Here is a 13,348-nt window from a genome sequence, read left to right as displayed (position 1 = left end):
GAGAGCACCAGGCTCCTGTATCCAGGCACTGCTCTGCCCATGTCGGCTGCTAGGGACACACTTGGACCACGGTGGTGGAGACCTTGCCCTGCTCCCCATGTGCTTGGCAGCCTGGTTTGGGCTGGAGGGCTGTGAGCCGCCCTGCCAGCAGTCCCCTTGCCCTGGATGGCTATTGCAAGCTAGAGCCTGGATGCTGCTGGACTCTGTGCTAGGAGGGCTTGCAAGGGTTGCATGTCCGGAGCCACATGCCACAGCCAAGCTTGCACCCCTGCACGTTTGCCCTCTGGCTGTTGGAACCACTGGCTGGGTGGTAGTATTGCTGCTAGCGTGGTGCTTCTCTTGTCACACCCCTCGAGCAGGCGTTGGCGTAGTGGTTCACCAGCTGCCCTCCATCTTGGAGAGGGTGCTGGAAAATGCTCGGACTTGATAGCATTTTGCTGCAGTCCTCCGTGCCTGGCCCTCGGGACCAGGGAGGTGTTCTGCCCCCTCCCCTCGCTCTCCTCCAGCGCGCCGTGCGCTCGCGCCGCCGCAACATGGCGCCTGGCTTGCTCCGCCACCCACCGGGGCTGGACAGTCCCCGTGCACCAGCTGTCTTGGGGCGATTGTACCCGCTGGTCTTCAACCCTGGTGTGGGGGGACCCGGGTAATGGGGTGGAATGGATTGACAGACGGTGGCCATAGCATTTCTCTCCTCTGCGCAGAGCAGGGCTTAGGTGATGTGATGAGATGTGGATGTGATGCTGCTGGTGACATGTCCCAGCCTCACTGGGTGGCACTGGTGTGGGTGGGTAGAGAGACAGACCACCTGGGGCCCTGTGCCGCTTCCCTGGTGCGGGGAGGCTTGGTACTAGGGGGTTTTGCAGGCTGTGCATGCATGCGCAGGAGACTCAATGCGGCTCCTTGATCCAGTTATTCACTGGCCTGCAAAGCTCCCCGAGGTTGATGCCGCTTGGTGCATCCCAGCAGTGTTTCTCCGCCTGGGCTGGTGCCTTGTGAGTGGTGGCCGGGTGAGCTCTTGGTGCTGGGGTAGAGCCAGCCTGTTCCCTGCTGCTGGGTGGTAGTTTGGAGAAGTGGGTGCTGGAAGCTATTGCATTTCAGGAGCCTGGAAATCCTAGCCCTTTGGGGAGGCTGGTCCTCCCCAGAGTGAGGCTTGGTGGCTGGGAAACCAAGTTAAAGATTGCATCCCTGGCGAACGGGGCAGGGGTTGAACAGAAATGGCCCCTGTTCTCTGTTGTGCTGCCTCTGGGTATGTGTGGAGAGGGGGACAGTCCAGTCCACCCTGCTAGATGGTCTGTAGCCTCTCTGGGTGCATTTGTCACCCTGCACCCAGGGGTGCAGTAAAGGACTGACCACCCTGGAGGTGGCTGAGTATGCTTGGGAGGTGGTGGGCTGGGACTGGTGGGGGGGTGTCCCCATACCTGGTGGGGTTGCTGTTGGAAAGCCCTCTCTTCACCAGGATCCATCACAAATGGTGCTGTGGGTGATGAGCTGCTGGTTAGGCTCCATGGTGGCCGCTCTGAGCCTGCGGGAGCCCTCTGAGCACTTGTTTTTCCTGTACGTCCTCCTAGCTGACCAGGAGCCATTCCTTGCTGCAGAAGAAGCTAATGGTGGCACAAGGAGTGACCTTGTGTTCAGGGTCCCAGCATGGTCTGGGGGACTTAATCCTACATCCTACCCAAATTCTTGCCCAGAGCTCCCCTTGATACAGAGTGATAAATACATTTAGTGCAAAGTGGAATCTTTCTGTCCCAACATACACAGGAGGGTGTGCTGGAATATTTTCCCACACTGCGTGGATAACGCCGCCAGATCCTGGCGCTGCAGACGCTCCTCCATTTCCCCCCCTGCGAGCCTCCTTCGCCATCTCCCTGAGCGCTTGCAGAAGGGTGCCGTGTGCCCCAGATAAGGCGGGACGAAGCTCCCAAATTCAGCCTTTCCCTTTATCTTATCTGCAAGCCCCTGGATCTCGCAGCCCCTTCCTGCCCGGTGACATGCAGAGGACAGGAATGCCTCTTGCTCCTCTCGAGGTCGTTAACGGGAATGTTAAACAAACAGGACCTAATGTCAGTCCCTGCTGTTCCTCACCAGACACCTCCCCAAACTCAATCCCTCCCCACTTGCTGCTATCTTCTGTTTAGTTTTCCAGGCAGCCGCCAATCTGTGTGACAGCATATGTCCCAGCACTCCTGAGGGGTAGTGCGGAACAGGCAGATGCCTAGGTGCTACACACCCCCGTTGCAGGCAGAGCTTTTTCCGGCAGCCGGAGGAGCTTGCTTGCTTACCATGGACACTGCATGTTTTGTTTGTGGCCATATTGCAATAAGGATCCTGTGTGTTCACCCTGCTGTCTTGAGTGTCTGATGCAGAAGTGTTGTTTCTACTCTGGAAGTTCATCCTTGCTCTCCCAGGAGGTCACTGGAAAGTTGTAGGTCTGTGGGGAGCGAGAGGAATCTGGAGCTGTCTGTATAGGTGCCCAAAGCAGGAGGCTGAAGTCTGTGGTTATCCCATGTGTCCTCTTGGCCCCTTCTCTCTGAATGATGGAGTGGCTGATCTCAAGGGCCTGCTTGCAGCTCCATGGGTGGTGGCTGCTACTGTTGTGGTAGAACTCGGACATCATGGACTGGTGAACATGGAAAGCATCAAACGTGAGGTTGTGCTGGGTGGGCAGAGCCCGGATGAGGACCAGGGGAAGCTACCTTGCTAAGCTCTGCTAGGAGAGGATCATCTTCCCTGTTGGTCCATGGCAAGGCTGCAGTATTACCCATTAGAGTCAGAAAATGCCCTGTTAGGGCAGGCAGAAGTCTTTCAGCTCCCAGACAGCCTCCTCGGTAGCAAGTACTTCACCCCTGGCCTTTCTTAGCTGTTGCACACTGGGATTGCCAGAACCACCCGAGAATGCCACTGGTGAGTGAGTGGCCTGTGTTACGTGCTGGATGTCTGTAGCACTTCATGGAGTGGTGCCAGGCATCTCTTGATTTCTGTAATCTCTGCTTGAGTGGACCTAGATACCTCTTGCACGCATGGATTCTAGCTCTCTGACTTGAAACAAATAAGGTTAATGTAATTTCTGAAGTCAAATGACTCTGCTGCTGCTCTTTGCTACAAAAAAACTTGAGGGTGTAGTAGTTATGGTCACCACTTGCTAATCTTGTACTTGGTCTGTCTGAACCTGGATGGTGCTTCAGAGCTGTTTTCATGCATCATAGAAGTCCTCTCAATGTTAGATGCAGCTTTCTGTTAGTGACAGATTGTTGGCTGAGCAAATAACCCTGAAGTCACCATGCACACAGAGGTTCTGGGAACTGGTGTGTTCCCAGACCTCCTCTTGGTCTATCAATGAATTGCTCTTACTGGGGAAGTGATGTTGGAATGTCCCTGTTATCTGCTCATGTCCTGGTGCCTCTGTAAATACCCTGTAAAGGAGCTTTCTTCTCCTTTCTTGTTCTTTCAAGTCTAAGTTTTAGACATGAGTCTAAGTTGCTTTGAGCATCAATATCCCAACTAGTCCCCATGATGGGGTAACTGTTTTTCCTCCTGCTACCTGGCTGTGTAGCTGGTCTAGTAAATGAGACCCAGCTTCAGAAATGAGTCTTCATCCTTGGCTAATCTGAGGAGTTGCTGAGCAGAGTTTTCCCTACTTGGGCTCAAAATGAAGGGGTTTCTGGTGGTGCCTGCAGACGTCATGAAGGGTCAAACCCGAAGGCTCCCTTGCTAGCAGAGGACTGTGCTTTCCTCTCACTAAAGTAGGAAGGATGCCCTTGGAGATGTCTGGAAGGTAGCTAAAAGTGGTTCAGGCTTTGCTGTCCTTCCTCATGCCTCTGACAGAGGAACTGGCACTGTGAGAAGTCAAGTATGACCCTTGCTGGAGCTGGCACAGAAGGCTTTGGAGCCAAAAGCTTTTTTGGGCTTGTTGGTCTTGGCTATGCTGAGTCATGAAGACTTTGCTACTTCATTCACGGAGCAATGCTTCTGCCTGTCCTGGACCTCTGAGTGCCTGAAGTAAAGGTTTTGGCTTGAAGCCTCACCAGGGCATGTGTGGAAGCACAGTGGTCAGCACCTCACCTACAGTGCTCAGCACCTTCTCTCCAGGAGTACCAGGCACTAGCTGGGACCCAGAAGCCTTCTCAGATCTGGAGGTGAGCAGTCTCAAAAGTGTGCTCCCAGCTATGCCTGTACAACACAGGCCATGTGTGGAGCAGGAGCCTTCTGCAGCAGCAGCCACCATTACACGAGGATGGCTCACGTGGCAGAGGCTGGAAGTGGAAAGAATTCATTTGTGCTTTAAAAGACCTGTGTGCCACGTGGGATGTCTGAAACTGAATTCCTTCTGTGTGCCCAGCGCTGTGAAGTTGGACCTGGTGAGAGAGCAGGGCAGTGGGATGCAGCCCCAGCACTGGAGCTGCTGAACCTGGGCCATACTGAGGTGTGTCAGTGTAGCTGTGATCCTGAGCCAGCCCAGCATGTCTGGTGAGGAGGGACCCTGGGGCAGGCAGTGATACCAGCACCATGAGGAGATGCGTACCAGGTGACCCTGCCCTGGGCATGGCAGAAGTGGATGCTGCAGGCTCAGCAAGGACACTTTGACCACTGCACCACAGGGTCATGGCGTGGTTGAGAGGCTGCCTGTCCTAGGGCCTGCTGTCTTCCTCAGTTCAGGCCCAACAGAGAGGGGTGTTGTGAATGCTTTGGATGATGGCTGGATGGCAGGTGAGTGTGGAGCTAGAGGCTTACACAAGGTCTAGGCTCTTCTTGGTATGTCTGGGGTGGTGAGGCTTTCTTTGGCCCCAGGGCTCACCCACTGGCTCTTGCTTGGACATAGGAGCAGGGATGGTGCTGAGGCTTGCTCTGTCTATCTGTCTAGTGAACATCATCTCCTGCACCTAGTCCTGTGGACAGGGACAAGATGTTGACCTCTGCTGTGTGCCCTATGGGAAGGAAAAGTCTTAAGCCCAGCTGGCCAGTTGTTATCCTGTGATAGGGTAGGATGGCAGAGCATAGATATGAGATCCTGACTCCAGCCAGCCCAGTGGCTGCTGGGGTGGGTTTCTCTAGAGGACAGTTGCATGGGACTGCATGTGCTGGCCTTGCACATTGCTCTCCTTGATCACTGAGCCCAAGCTTACCTGGCCACAGGCTGTGGTTGCTGGAAACCCAAGGACCCAGTGGGGCAGTCTTACCCGTGTGGAGGATCTCCAGCCCTGCTGCATAGCCCAGAAGAGGCTATGGAAATGTTGCACCTCCTAGTTTGGGATGGTACGTTCCCTCCTGTGCTGTGAAGGATGTGGTGATGGGCTCCTGCATTAGTGTGGGGCTGGATCTTTGTACATGGCTGTGTGTCAGAAGCTGTTGGCCTAGGGATGTGTGTCCCTCCCATCTGCTTTCAAGGGCAGGAGGCCAGTGTCTGTCTGAAAGTGTGACTCCCCTGGGTCACCTACAGCAGTGGCTTGAAGTGCAGAGCAAGCTATGGACTTGGAGAGAGCACCCAGCTCCCATGGGAGGTACTGGAGGAGGGAAGGAAACTTCACCTCCCAGGGTTTCCCTGCCTGCAGTAGGATGTCAGTGGGGAGCTGGCTGGGACATAACCTGTTTCTAGTGGGGGCCTTAAAGCTTGGGCTGTGTGTCATATCCATTCTTGCTATGCACTCTGCCCTGCTGCCCAGGCTCTCCTTCTGGGCTGGTGGTCTCACCTCTGCCTTGCCCTCTATTTTGTACAGGCTGGGTGCCTGTCTGGGGTCTTATGGGGAGAGTGCCCTGTGGTGCAAAGGGAGATCAGGGCATGATGCTGGTTAGGGTTGGCATTTCTGGTCCATTTTTGGGTAGCACAGCCCCTCCCCACTGCCTAGTGGCCCTGTCTTGCCAAGAGGTGGACTGATGCAATGGTGGCTTAGTCCTGTGGGTGCTTGTCATCCTACTGGTGTCCGCAAAGGTCTCCCTGCGATTAGGGTGACACTCAGTAACTACTGTAAACAGTGGAGAGCTGCTGCAAACTTTCAGCTCACCATCACTTGGGTTTTGTGGAAGACTTGCTTGCTGTTGGGCTGTGGAGATACCAGGCATGCTCCATGGGGCTGTGGCATGGCCATTAGTGTGTTGTCCCAAATCAGGTTGATTTGAGGAGAGGTTCACGTGCCTCTCTGGATGTGCCCTGGCTCTGTGGGCAGAGGGGGCATACAACTGAAAAGTGGCCAGGAATCACCTTGTGGTGGGGTGAAGCAGAGACAGCTGTAGTTGCTTAAGGACCTCAGGTGAGAATGTACCTTGTGAGGGTCCTGCATCCAGACCAGTGTCTTCTGCTCAGGGCAGAGGCTGGCAGGAACTCGCCTCACCTTTGTGTCTTCTGCTGGGAGAACAAATGCTTGGGTGTGGGTAGGAGGAGCTGGTCTGCATCAGGTTTACCTGGTGTGAGAGCTGTCCCTGTGGGTAAGGTCCATGGCTCCAGCTGATGGTGAAAGGTGCCTGTAGGTCCCTGAACATCAGAGGGTGGCAGATGTGCCGCTGGGTCTCTGGAGCCAGGGGCTTAGTGCAGTGGGCTGGGGAGTGCAAGCATGGATGTGAGTGTCCTTCAGAATATTGGCCGTGATACTTGTACGTGTCTCCTCTAGCTTAGCAGACCTCTCAGCAAGGTGGAAGGCTGCGACAGTATCCTGAGGATGCTCAACCAGCATCTCCCTGAGCTGGGGAACTGCCCAGTTGGGACAGTAATCTCTTGGGAGCTGTGGAGCTGGCCTCCCCAAATGTTTCAACAGCTTTGAACCCCTGCTGTGGCCCAAGCACCCCTGGGTGCCATCCTTTCCATGAGATCCCGCAGAGACACAGGGGATGGGACTTGATAGTGGGGAGCAGGGAGGAGTCTCCATTGCAGAGCTGCACCAGTGTCACTTCCTCTGCCGGGGTCATGGACTATTCTTGGGTGCTGCCCTGTTGTGCCTGGCCTTATCAGCTCCCATGTGCTTCCTGCTCCCCCAGGCAGGGGCTGGTGCCTCTCCCTGCTTCCCCCTCACTCAAACGCCTTCCTGCCCTGACCGCAGGGGTGGCTGAGCCCCGTTGACTTCCCCCTGCCTGACATGGGGGAAGAGCAGTGCTGGGGAGGGGCTGATCCAGCTATAAGTAGTGTCACATGTGAAATGCCCCAAGCCTTGGGTACAAAATGCTTGTGCACTTGGGCTTGCTTGTGGTCAGCCTGCCTCCCCTCTGGGCGAGCAGGATGTTGGTCCTTGGGTACCTTTTGTGCAAAAGGCTGACTTCAGAGGGAAATGCCTGAAGCCCTCCTTGCTTCAAGTGCTCGGGAAGGTTCAAGGCCCTCTTCCCCTCTGGAGATGGGTGAACACTTTCCGGTGTGTGGGGGATGCCCTGCGGCTGTGGCTGCTCAGGGCTTCCTGGCTGGAGCAGCTCCTGGTTTGATCCTGCACTGGGGCTCAGTGCTACCCTGCCTGCTGGCCCCATGAGCTGCCTGAGAATGTCAGAGTTCTGCCAGTGCTGGAATTGCAAGCAGGCAGCCAGCTCTTGCAGCCTCTCTGCTGTTGAGCCCTGCTGGTGGGGGGGGAAACTGAGGCACCAAGCAGTGAAGGAGCCTGTTAGCAAGCCCCTTCCCCTTGGGAGGCATGCTCCATGGTACTCAGGCTGCCCTGCTTTCCTGCTGAGCTCTGCCTAGCACAGACCAGCTGTCTCTCCCCATTTTCCCCTCCCTTGTGTTTCCTGGGAGTTTGTGCTGAGGAGCAAAACTGCCTAGGGCTGGGTCCACCCAGTGCAGTGGCAGGAACCCTGCAGTCCCATGTCCCATATGGGGCAGTGAGACGAGGGTACTGTCCCATTTTTAAGCCCTGCGGCTGAGCTCCTGAGCATTTCCTTCCCTGCAGCCCTGTTTTGCAAGCTCACTTCCCCACCTTTTGCTGCTGTGCCTTATAAGTCCTGGCTCCTGGGGCAGCCGGCAGCCTCACTGCATTCCAGCGGCCTTGCGTCAAGTGGCCCTAGCTGCATCATGGTGGCCAGGGCTGGGGCTCTGTGTACCCCCTGCGGCTTTGCTGGTGGCCCTGGGTGCCTGAGAGGCACCCCACTGGGATGCTCTCTTGCAGGAAGAGCTGTAGTCTGTGTGCCTGAGCTGCTGGGATCTCAGGGTGGCTGCCTGGAGTGGGGACTGCCTTTGGGATGCTGTGGCAGAGCTTGTCCCTGTCTTCAGCAGGATGGTGCGGGGCTCCCTTCTGCTGGTGGCATAGGAAGAAGGCTTGGTGGCCATATTGGTGTGAATGAGTGGGACATGGCTTGTCTCCAGGAAAAAATGGCATGTAGCTGGGGGTGGCTTCCTGAAGAGGGGGGATAACCAGTGGCACGGTGTAGATGAGGCACTAGAGCATGTTCCTGCTGTAGCTGTCCTCAGATGTCTCCTAACCACTGGTGGTAAAGGCTTGTGTGCTCCAGGTGCTGGGATCATGGCCCCAGCACCCAGCCAGTTTTGGGGAGGTGGAGTGGCCATAGCTGTGCAAAAGCAGGGCTGTGGGTAATGCAGCTAAAGGGCTGATCTTGCAGAAGGAGAGGGTCAGCCTTGCTGGCTTCTGGGAGGATTTGGAGCAGTCTCTTAGCAAAGGTCCAGCACTGGAGACCTACCAGAGCAGCCTTGCTGGAGGTGGCTACTCATGTCTTTGCATCTAACATTTCTGATGTAACTTGACCCTTGCTGGGCTGCAGGGCAGTGTCTAGTTCTGCTTGGGACTCCCTTTCCAAGAGCTCTTCTTTAAAAGCAGACATGGCCAGGAGATGTGGATGTAAGACCCATGCTGGCCTCCTGGCAGTGCTGGAGCTGTGGTAGGAAGAGGCAAGTGTTGCTGTTTGGCTTCTTTAAAGTCTTGGTGCTAAGTACCTGGCTGTGCTCGCACTAGGTGTGTGTCTCTTCTGGAAGACACAGCTGTGTAAGGACTGCTTTAGAGCCACCAAGGACTTGAACACTAAATGGGTTTGTCCTTGTCCCTCCCTCCTCCTATGTGGGAAGCTATGCTGGGATCCTTCCACTCTAAGAGATGGCCTAGATGGTCTTGTCCCTCCTGGCCCAAATCCTGTTTTCCATGGCTCTCCTCCATCTCTGCTGGGTGTTTGGACTGGGGACATCCCCAGACGGGGCAGGGATGGGGAAGGGAAGGTGTTTTCTGCAGGGCCTCCAGCAGTGTGACCCCACTGGGCTGTTCTAGGTGAGAGCTGCTCCCTGCCCTGCTTCTCTGTGAGTGTGTGTCCAGTGAAGATCAGTTGTCCTGGGTGAGATAGAATTGCTCTCACCTGGTATCTCATCTCGAGTGGCTGGTAGCAGAGTCTAAGAGTGAGCATAAGAACAAGGTATTCCTGGAGATCTGCTTCTGCTGTATCTTCTCCAAGCTCCTGGTGAACATGCAGTTTGGCCCAGGCAGTTCCTGATCTAGCCCTGGATGGTTATTTTTTTTTTTGTCCTGTAGCTTTTCCAGCTGCTCTGTGGGGAGGATGAATATCTACATCTGGTGTTTGGTGGCAGGGAGTTGAAGCAGGGCAAATATATTTAAGCAGAAGCCTACCCTTTCTTGGCATGTTGAGTGCAAGGCTGGAAGCCTGGATTCATCAGCCCTGGGTGGTCCTAATGGCCTCTCAAAGCCTGCAGGACTTGGGCTGCAAAGGGGTGACTGGAGAGTCCCAGTTCAGTTAATCCACTGGTAGATGCTTTTCCAGACCCTGTTGCCCTCATCTATAGTTTCCTCTTTTTGGGAGCAGGGGGAGGAGGCTGGACCAGGGCTGCCCACAGTGCACAAGATGCTCAGACTGGCAAGTTACTTTTCTCCTGTGGGATAACCCAGATCTCCTTGGCTTTCTGATTGCTGCTGATCCCATGTTTACACCTGGTCTCAGAAGCAATCTCCTTCTGGCTTATCTCACTCTGTCCCTCGAATGTATCGCTTGGGTCTCTCACCAGCCTCACCCTCCCTGCCCTGAATAAGTTGGGTTCACTTTCCCTTTATTCTTTTCTAGATTCCTTATGGATGTGTTGAATTGCAGAGATCTTGGAAAACCAACCACTTGGTCTCATTGCTTCTAACAAGCTCTGAGACCTTCCTTAGTCTGTCTTGAGACCCTTGGGAAAACCTTGTTTGAAGATGTTAGCTGGTGGCATTTGGGATTGCCCAGGCTTTCTCTGGGGTGATGCCAGCCCTTGATGGGTACTGTGGGTTGGCTGAGGTCCCCTTTCCAATGCTGTGTAGGGTGACAGACTGGACCTGGAAGCCAAGGGAAGCTTTTGGCTTGCAAGAGAAGTCTCTTGCTCCTGTCCTTGGCAGCAACTTATGGGGATGGCATTAGGAACTTGTTACCTCTTACAAAGAGCTTTCCTAGGCACCTGTGTTGCTCTGTTCAGGCTGTTGTAAGGGCTCCGAGTAGCTGACTTCCCCTTCCCTGGGCAACTGCTCATCTTCCATTCTGTCACGCCTGTCGCAAGGACTTACCAAGCGACGCATCATGGGACCATTTAGAGACCCAACAGGGATGCAGATTTCTATCTGCTTGGAAGCAACATCCATTCTGGGGTCTGAGCACACTCAGATCCTGAAATATTGAAAAGGGATGGTGCTTTCACATGGCTGAGGCACATGTGCGCCACCACACTCTGCACAGTCCTCCCCTGCAAGAGATGGCTGTGCGTCTTCTGGGAATGCACTGCAGGCACTCCATGTAGTTCATGCTGAAGTGCAAGCACCAAAGTCTTCAAGGCAGCCAGCAAGCTGAGAGAGAGTGCCATTGCCTGCTCTGCCTGGGCATGAGGTGGCCCTGGCATGATGCATCAAAGCATCAAATGAGGGGCTGGGCTGGGTAGGGAGAATGTAGGATTGAGCCTGGGCATGGAAAGTATTTCTGGAGTGCTCCAGATAGCATCCTGCTTCCTCAGACAGGGCAGAACAAAAGCTGGGGTGTGTGGTAGGGCCATCCATACTAAGGGATCAGGGGAAGGGATAGGAAGGGTGCCAGCGTTGGAGGGGAGGATGCTCACTGGTTGCATTCTGCAGCAGTCTTGAGATGTGTCAGGCTGGAGAAGGGGTCTGCATGTTAATGGGGGGTGGTAGCAGCCTACTGGGGCGTTCACCAGGTGGTGGCAGTCCTTAGTCTCAGTGTGCATGGAGAGCAAGTAGGGCAGAGGACCCCAAAGCTTTCATGATCACTGTCCATCCTGGAGGGCTTAAGCTGCCCCCTGAGTTGATGTGAAGGGTATCTCTCTGCCCTGGCAGGACTTTCTTGAGCACAGGAGCTCAAGGAGGTGTGCGTGTTCTCCTGTAAATAGGAGAAACTTTCTTGCTTGGAGGAGTCTGAATCTGGCTGCTGCTGAAGAGTTACAGGGTGCAGAGGCTCTCCTGCATGCTCCTGCATTTTCAGGTGGCTGCTGTCTCCAGCCTGGGAGCAGGGCAAGTGTGTGCTGCTTGCTTTGGTGGCAAAAGAGGTTTAACGAGGTGTCAATACAACCTACTTTGTCTGGGAAAGGGTAAATGGCTGAGCAAAAACTAAAATGTGGGAGCAAAGTGCTTCTGCCCTGCAAATGTAGTGGAGTCACTCCAGACTAGAAACAGGCCAGGAGATGGCCTCTGGCTTAGGCCTCCTGGTCCTGCTGCATGTTTTGCAGCTCAAAAGCATCTGGCACAGTTTGGTGCCATTCTGAGCATTTGGGCATCAGTGCTGTCCCATGACCTTCTTGTGGCTTGTTTGGGACTGGCTCGGTGAGTGGCATCCCCACACAATGAAAAGAAAGGAACACAGAGCTCCATCTCATTCCTGTAGTCTTCTGTCTTCCCTTGCCTATCTGTGTCAGTGCTGGCTGAGCTGTGCTTCTGGTCTCCTGGTCCTTGTTAATGATGACTAGTGTCTTGGTGACCTCTGTTGCGCATAACTTCCCTTTGCAGCTCTGTGCTGATTTACAAGAAGCCTTGGCAGCTCCATTATGCTGCTTCCTATGGAGATAGACTGCTAGCTGACATCTCCCAGTGCAGGGAGAAGGTGGCCATGATGGTCTGACTGTTGAGCAGAGTTCTTCCAGGCCATGAGCCTTCACCACTGTTTCTTCTTCCTGGCTATTCATGTGAACTATTATAGATAAATTCAACGACTATCTATTGAAATATTCCTCTAGTACTGTATTTTTGCTTATACATGCTGAGTGCGTTTGGACTTAGTATATGACTTCTACAGCTTGGAAAGAGCAACAGCCTACATAGACCTGGTGCAGCACAGCTGGCTTTTGGCTGGGCACAATAGAACAAACACTGTAAGAGCTGGTTTGGGAGCAACTTCTGAAGGGTCTGATGTGTGTTGAAGAAGATGGGATGGACCCAAAAATCATCCTCCCAATGATGTTCTGGGGCTTTTGCGGAAGTCAAAAGATGCAAGTATAGCAGTGAGGTATTTTTCAAAATTGAGGGCTGTCTTTGAATAAGTGGCTGAAGTAAAGTGCCAGGATAGGCTAAGGAAAGGAGACCTAGTGTATGATCTGTAAAAAGAGCTAGAGAGACAACTGTGGTTTGTACTGGTTTCTTCTGGACCTTTGATATGTGTCAAACTCTGTGTTAGTGCTTTTGGCAGTGTATGGTCTTCTAGTCTTTTCAAGTTTTAGTCATCAAAGTCCAGTCAGACTGTGGGACTGGTGTCCATGCCCTAAACAACTCAATCAGACTATTCTGCTAGAGACTGAATTTTTGTAAAGGTCTAAATCCTTTGTTGCAGGGAGGAAAGAACTGGGTGTATTTTATCCTGGACAATGCTCCGCTAATGTAGGGAAGGGTTAGTGCCTTCAAGGCCACCTTTGGTGCAAGGTGTTATACTCTTATTGCACCTAGCTTCTGAACTGTGCTCTGTACTCCTGCTTTTGGTACTAAGCATCTCCTTTCAGTAGAACTCATTGACCTCTCTCCTAGGTACGGACGCTGTTTGTCAGTGGCCTTCCTGTGGATATCAAGCCCAGAGAGCTCTACCTACTATTCCGACCATTCAAGGTAAGGTGGTCTTCAAATTTGGTCTTTGGTAGGAAAGATGCTGTCTTGTGGCGAACCTTGCAGCAACGATCTCTGTCGGAGGGGAAGCAAGGATGAAGTGGGAAGGCAGGCTTTCTGTGAAAGCTTGGGGAACCTCATATGAAACCAGCATGGTATCCCATGGCTTGCGCTCAGCTGGGTAACTTTCCTGGAGCCTGTTGTTGAAATCATGCTGTCTTCAAGCTCAGTGAAGGCTGCTTGGTCAGCCCTACTGCCCAACTGGACCAGCCCTTCCTTGAGGATGTGTCCTGATCCCCTCACTGTCCATCCTTCACTAGATCACCACATAGGCTGTCCTTGGGGGAAGTGGCGTTCCCTTGTTTGCACTC

At 53.8% G+C, this 13,348-nt stretch overlaps 1 protein-coding gene across 2 annotated transcripts in view; it reads left to right on the top strand.

Moving 5' to 3' along the window:
* The window catches only part of RBPMS2 (RNA binding protein, mRNA processing factor 2), a 30,497-nt gene that overhangs the window by 908 nt on the left and 16,241 nt on the right, over positions 1-13,348 (top strand). For both annotated transcript variants that reach the window (XR_015701461.1, XM_087744498.1), the window contains exon 2: positions 12,903-12,980. Coding sequence is in view for 1 of the 2 variants with exons in the window: in XM_087744498.1 (XP_087600624.1) it covers positions 12,903-12,980 (78 nt within the window). In the remaining variant the exon portion in view is untranslated. The remainder of the gene's footprint in view (positions 1-12,902; positions 12,981-13,348) is intronic.

Source organism: Nipponia nippon, unplaced genomic scaffold (assembly GCF_047370975.1).
Source record: "Nipponia nippon isolate SJK-2023a ecotype South Korea unplaced genomic scaffold, ASM4737097v1 scaffold_9, whole genome shotgun sequence".
NCBI lineage: Eukaryota > Metazoa > Chordata > Aves > Pelecaniformes > Threskiornithidae > Nipponia > Nipponia nippon.
This window is presented reverse-complemented; position numbering and strand designations above follow the sequence as displayed.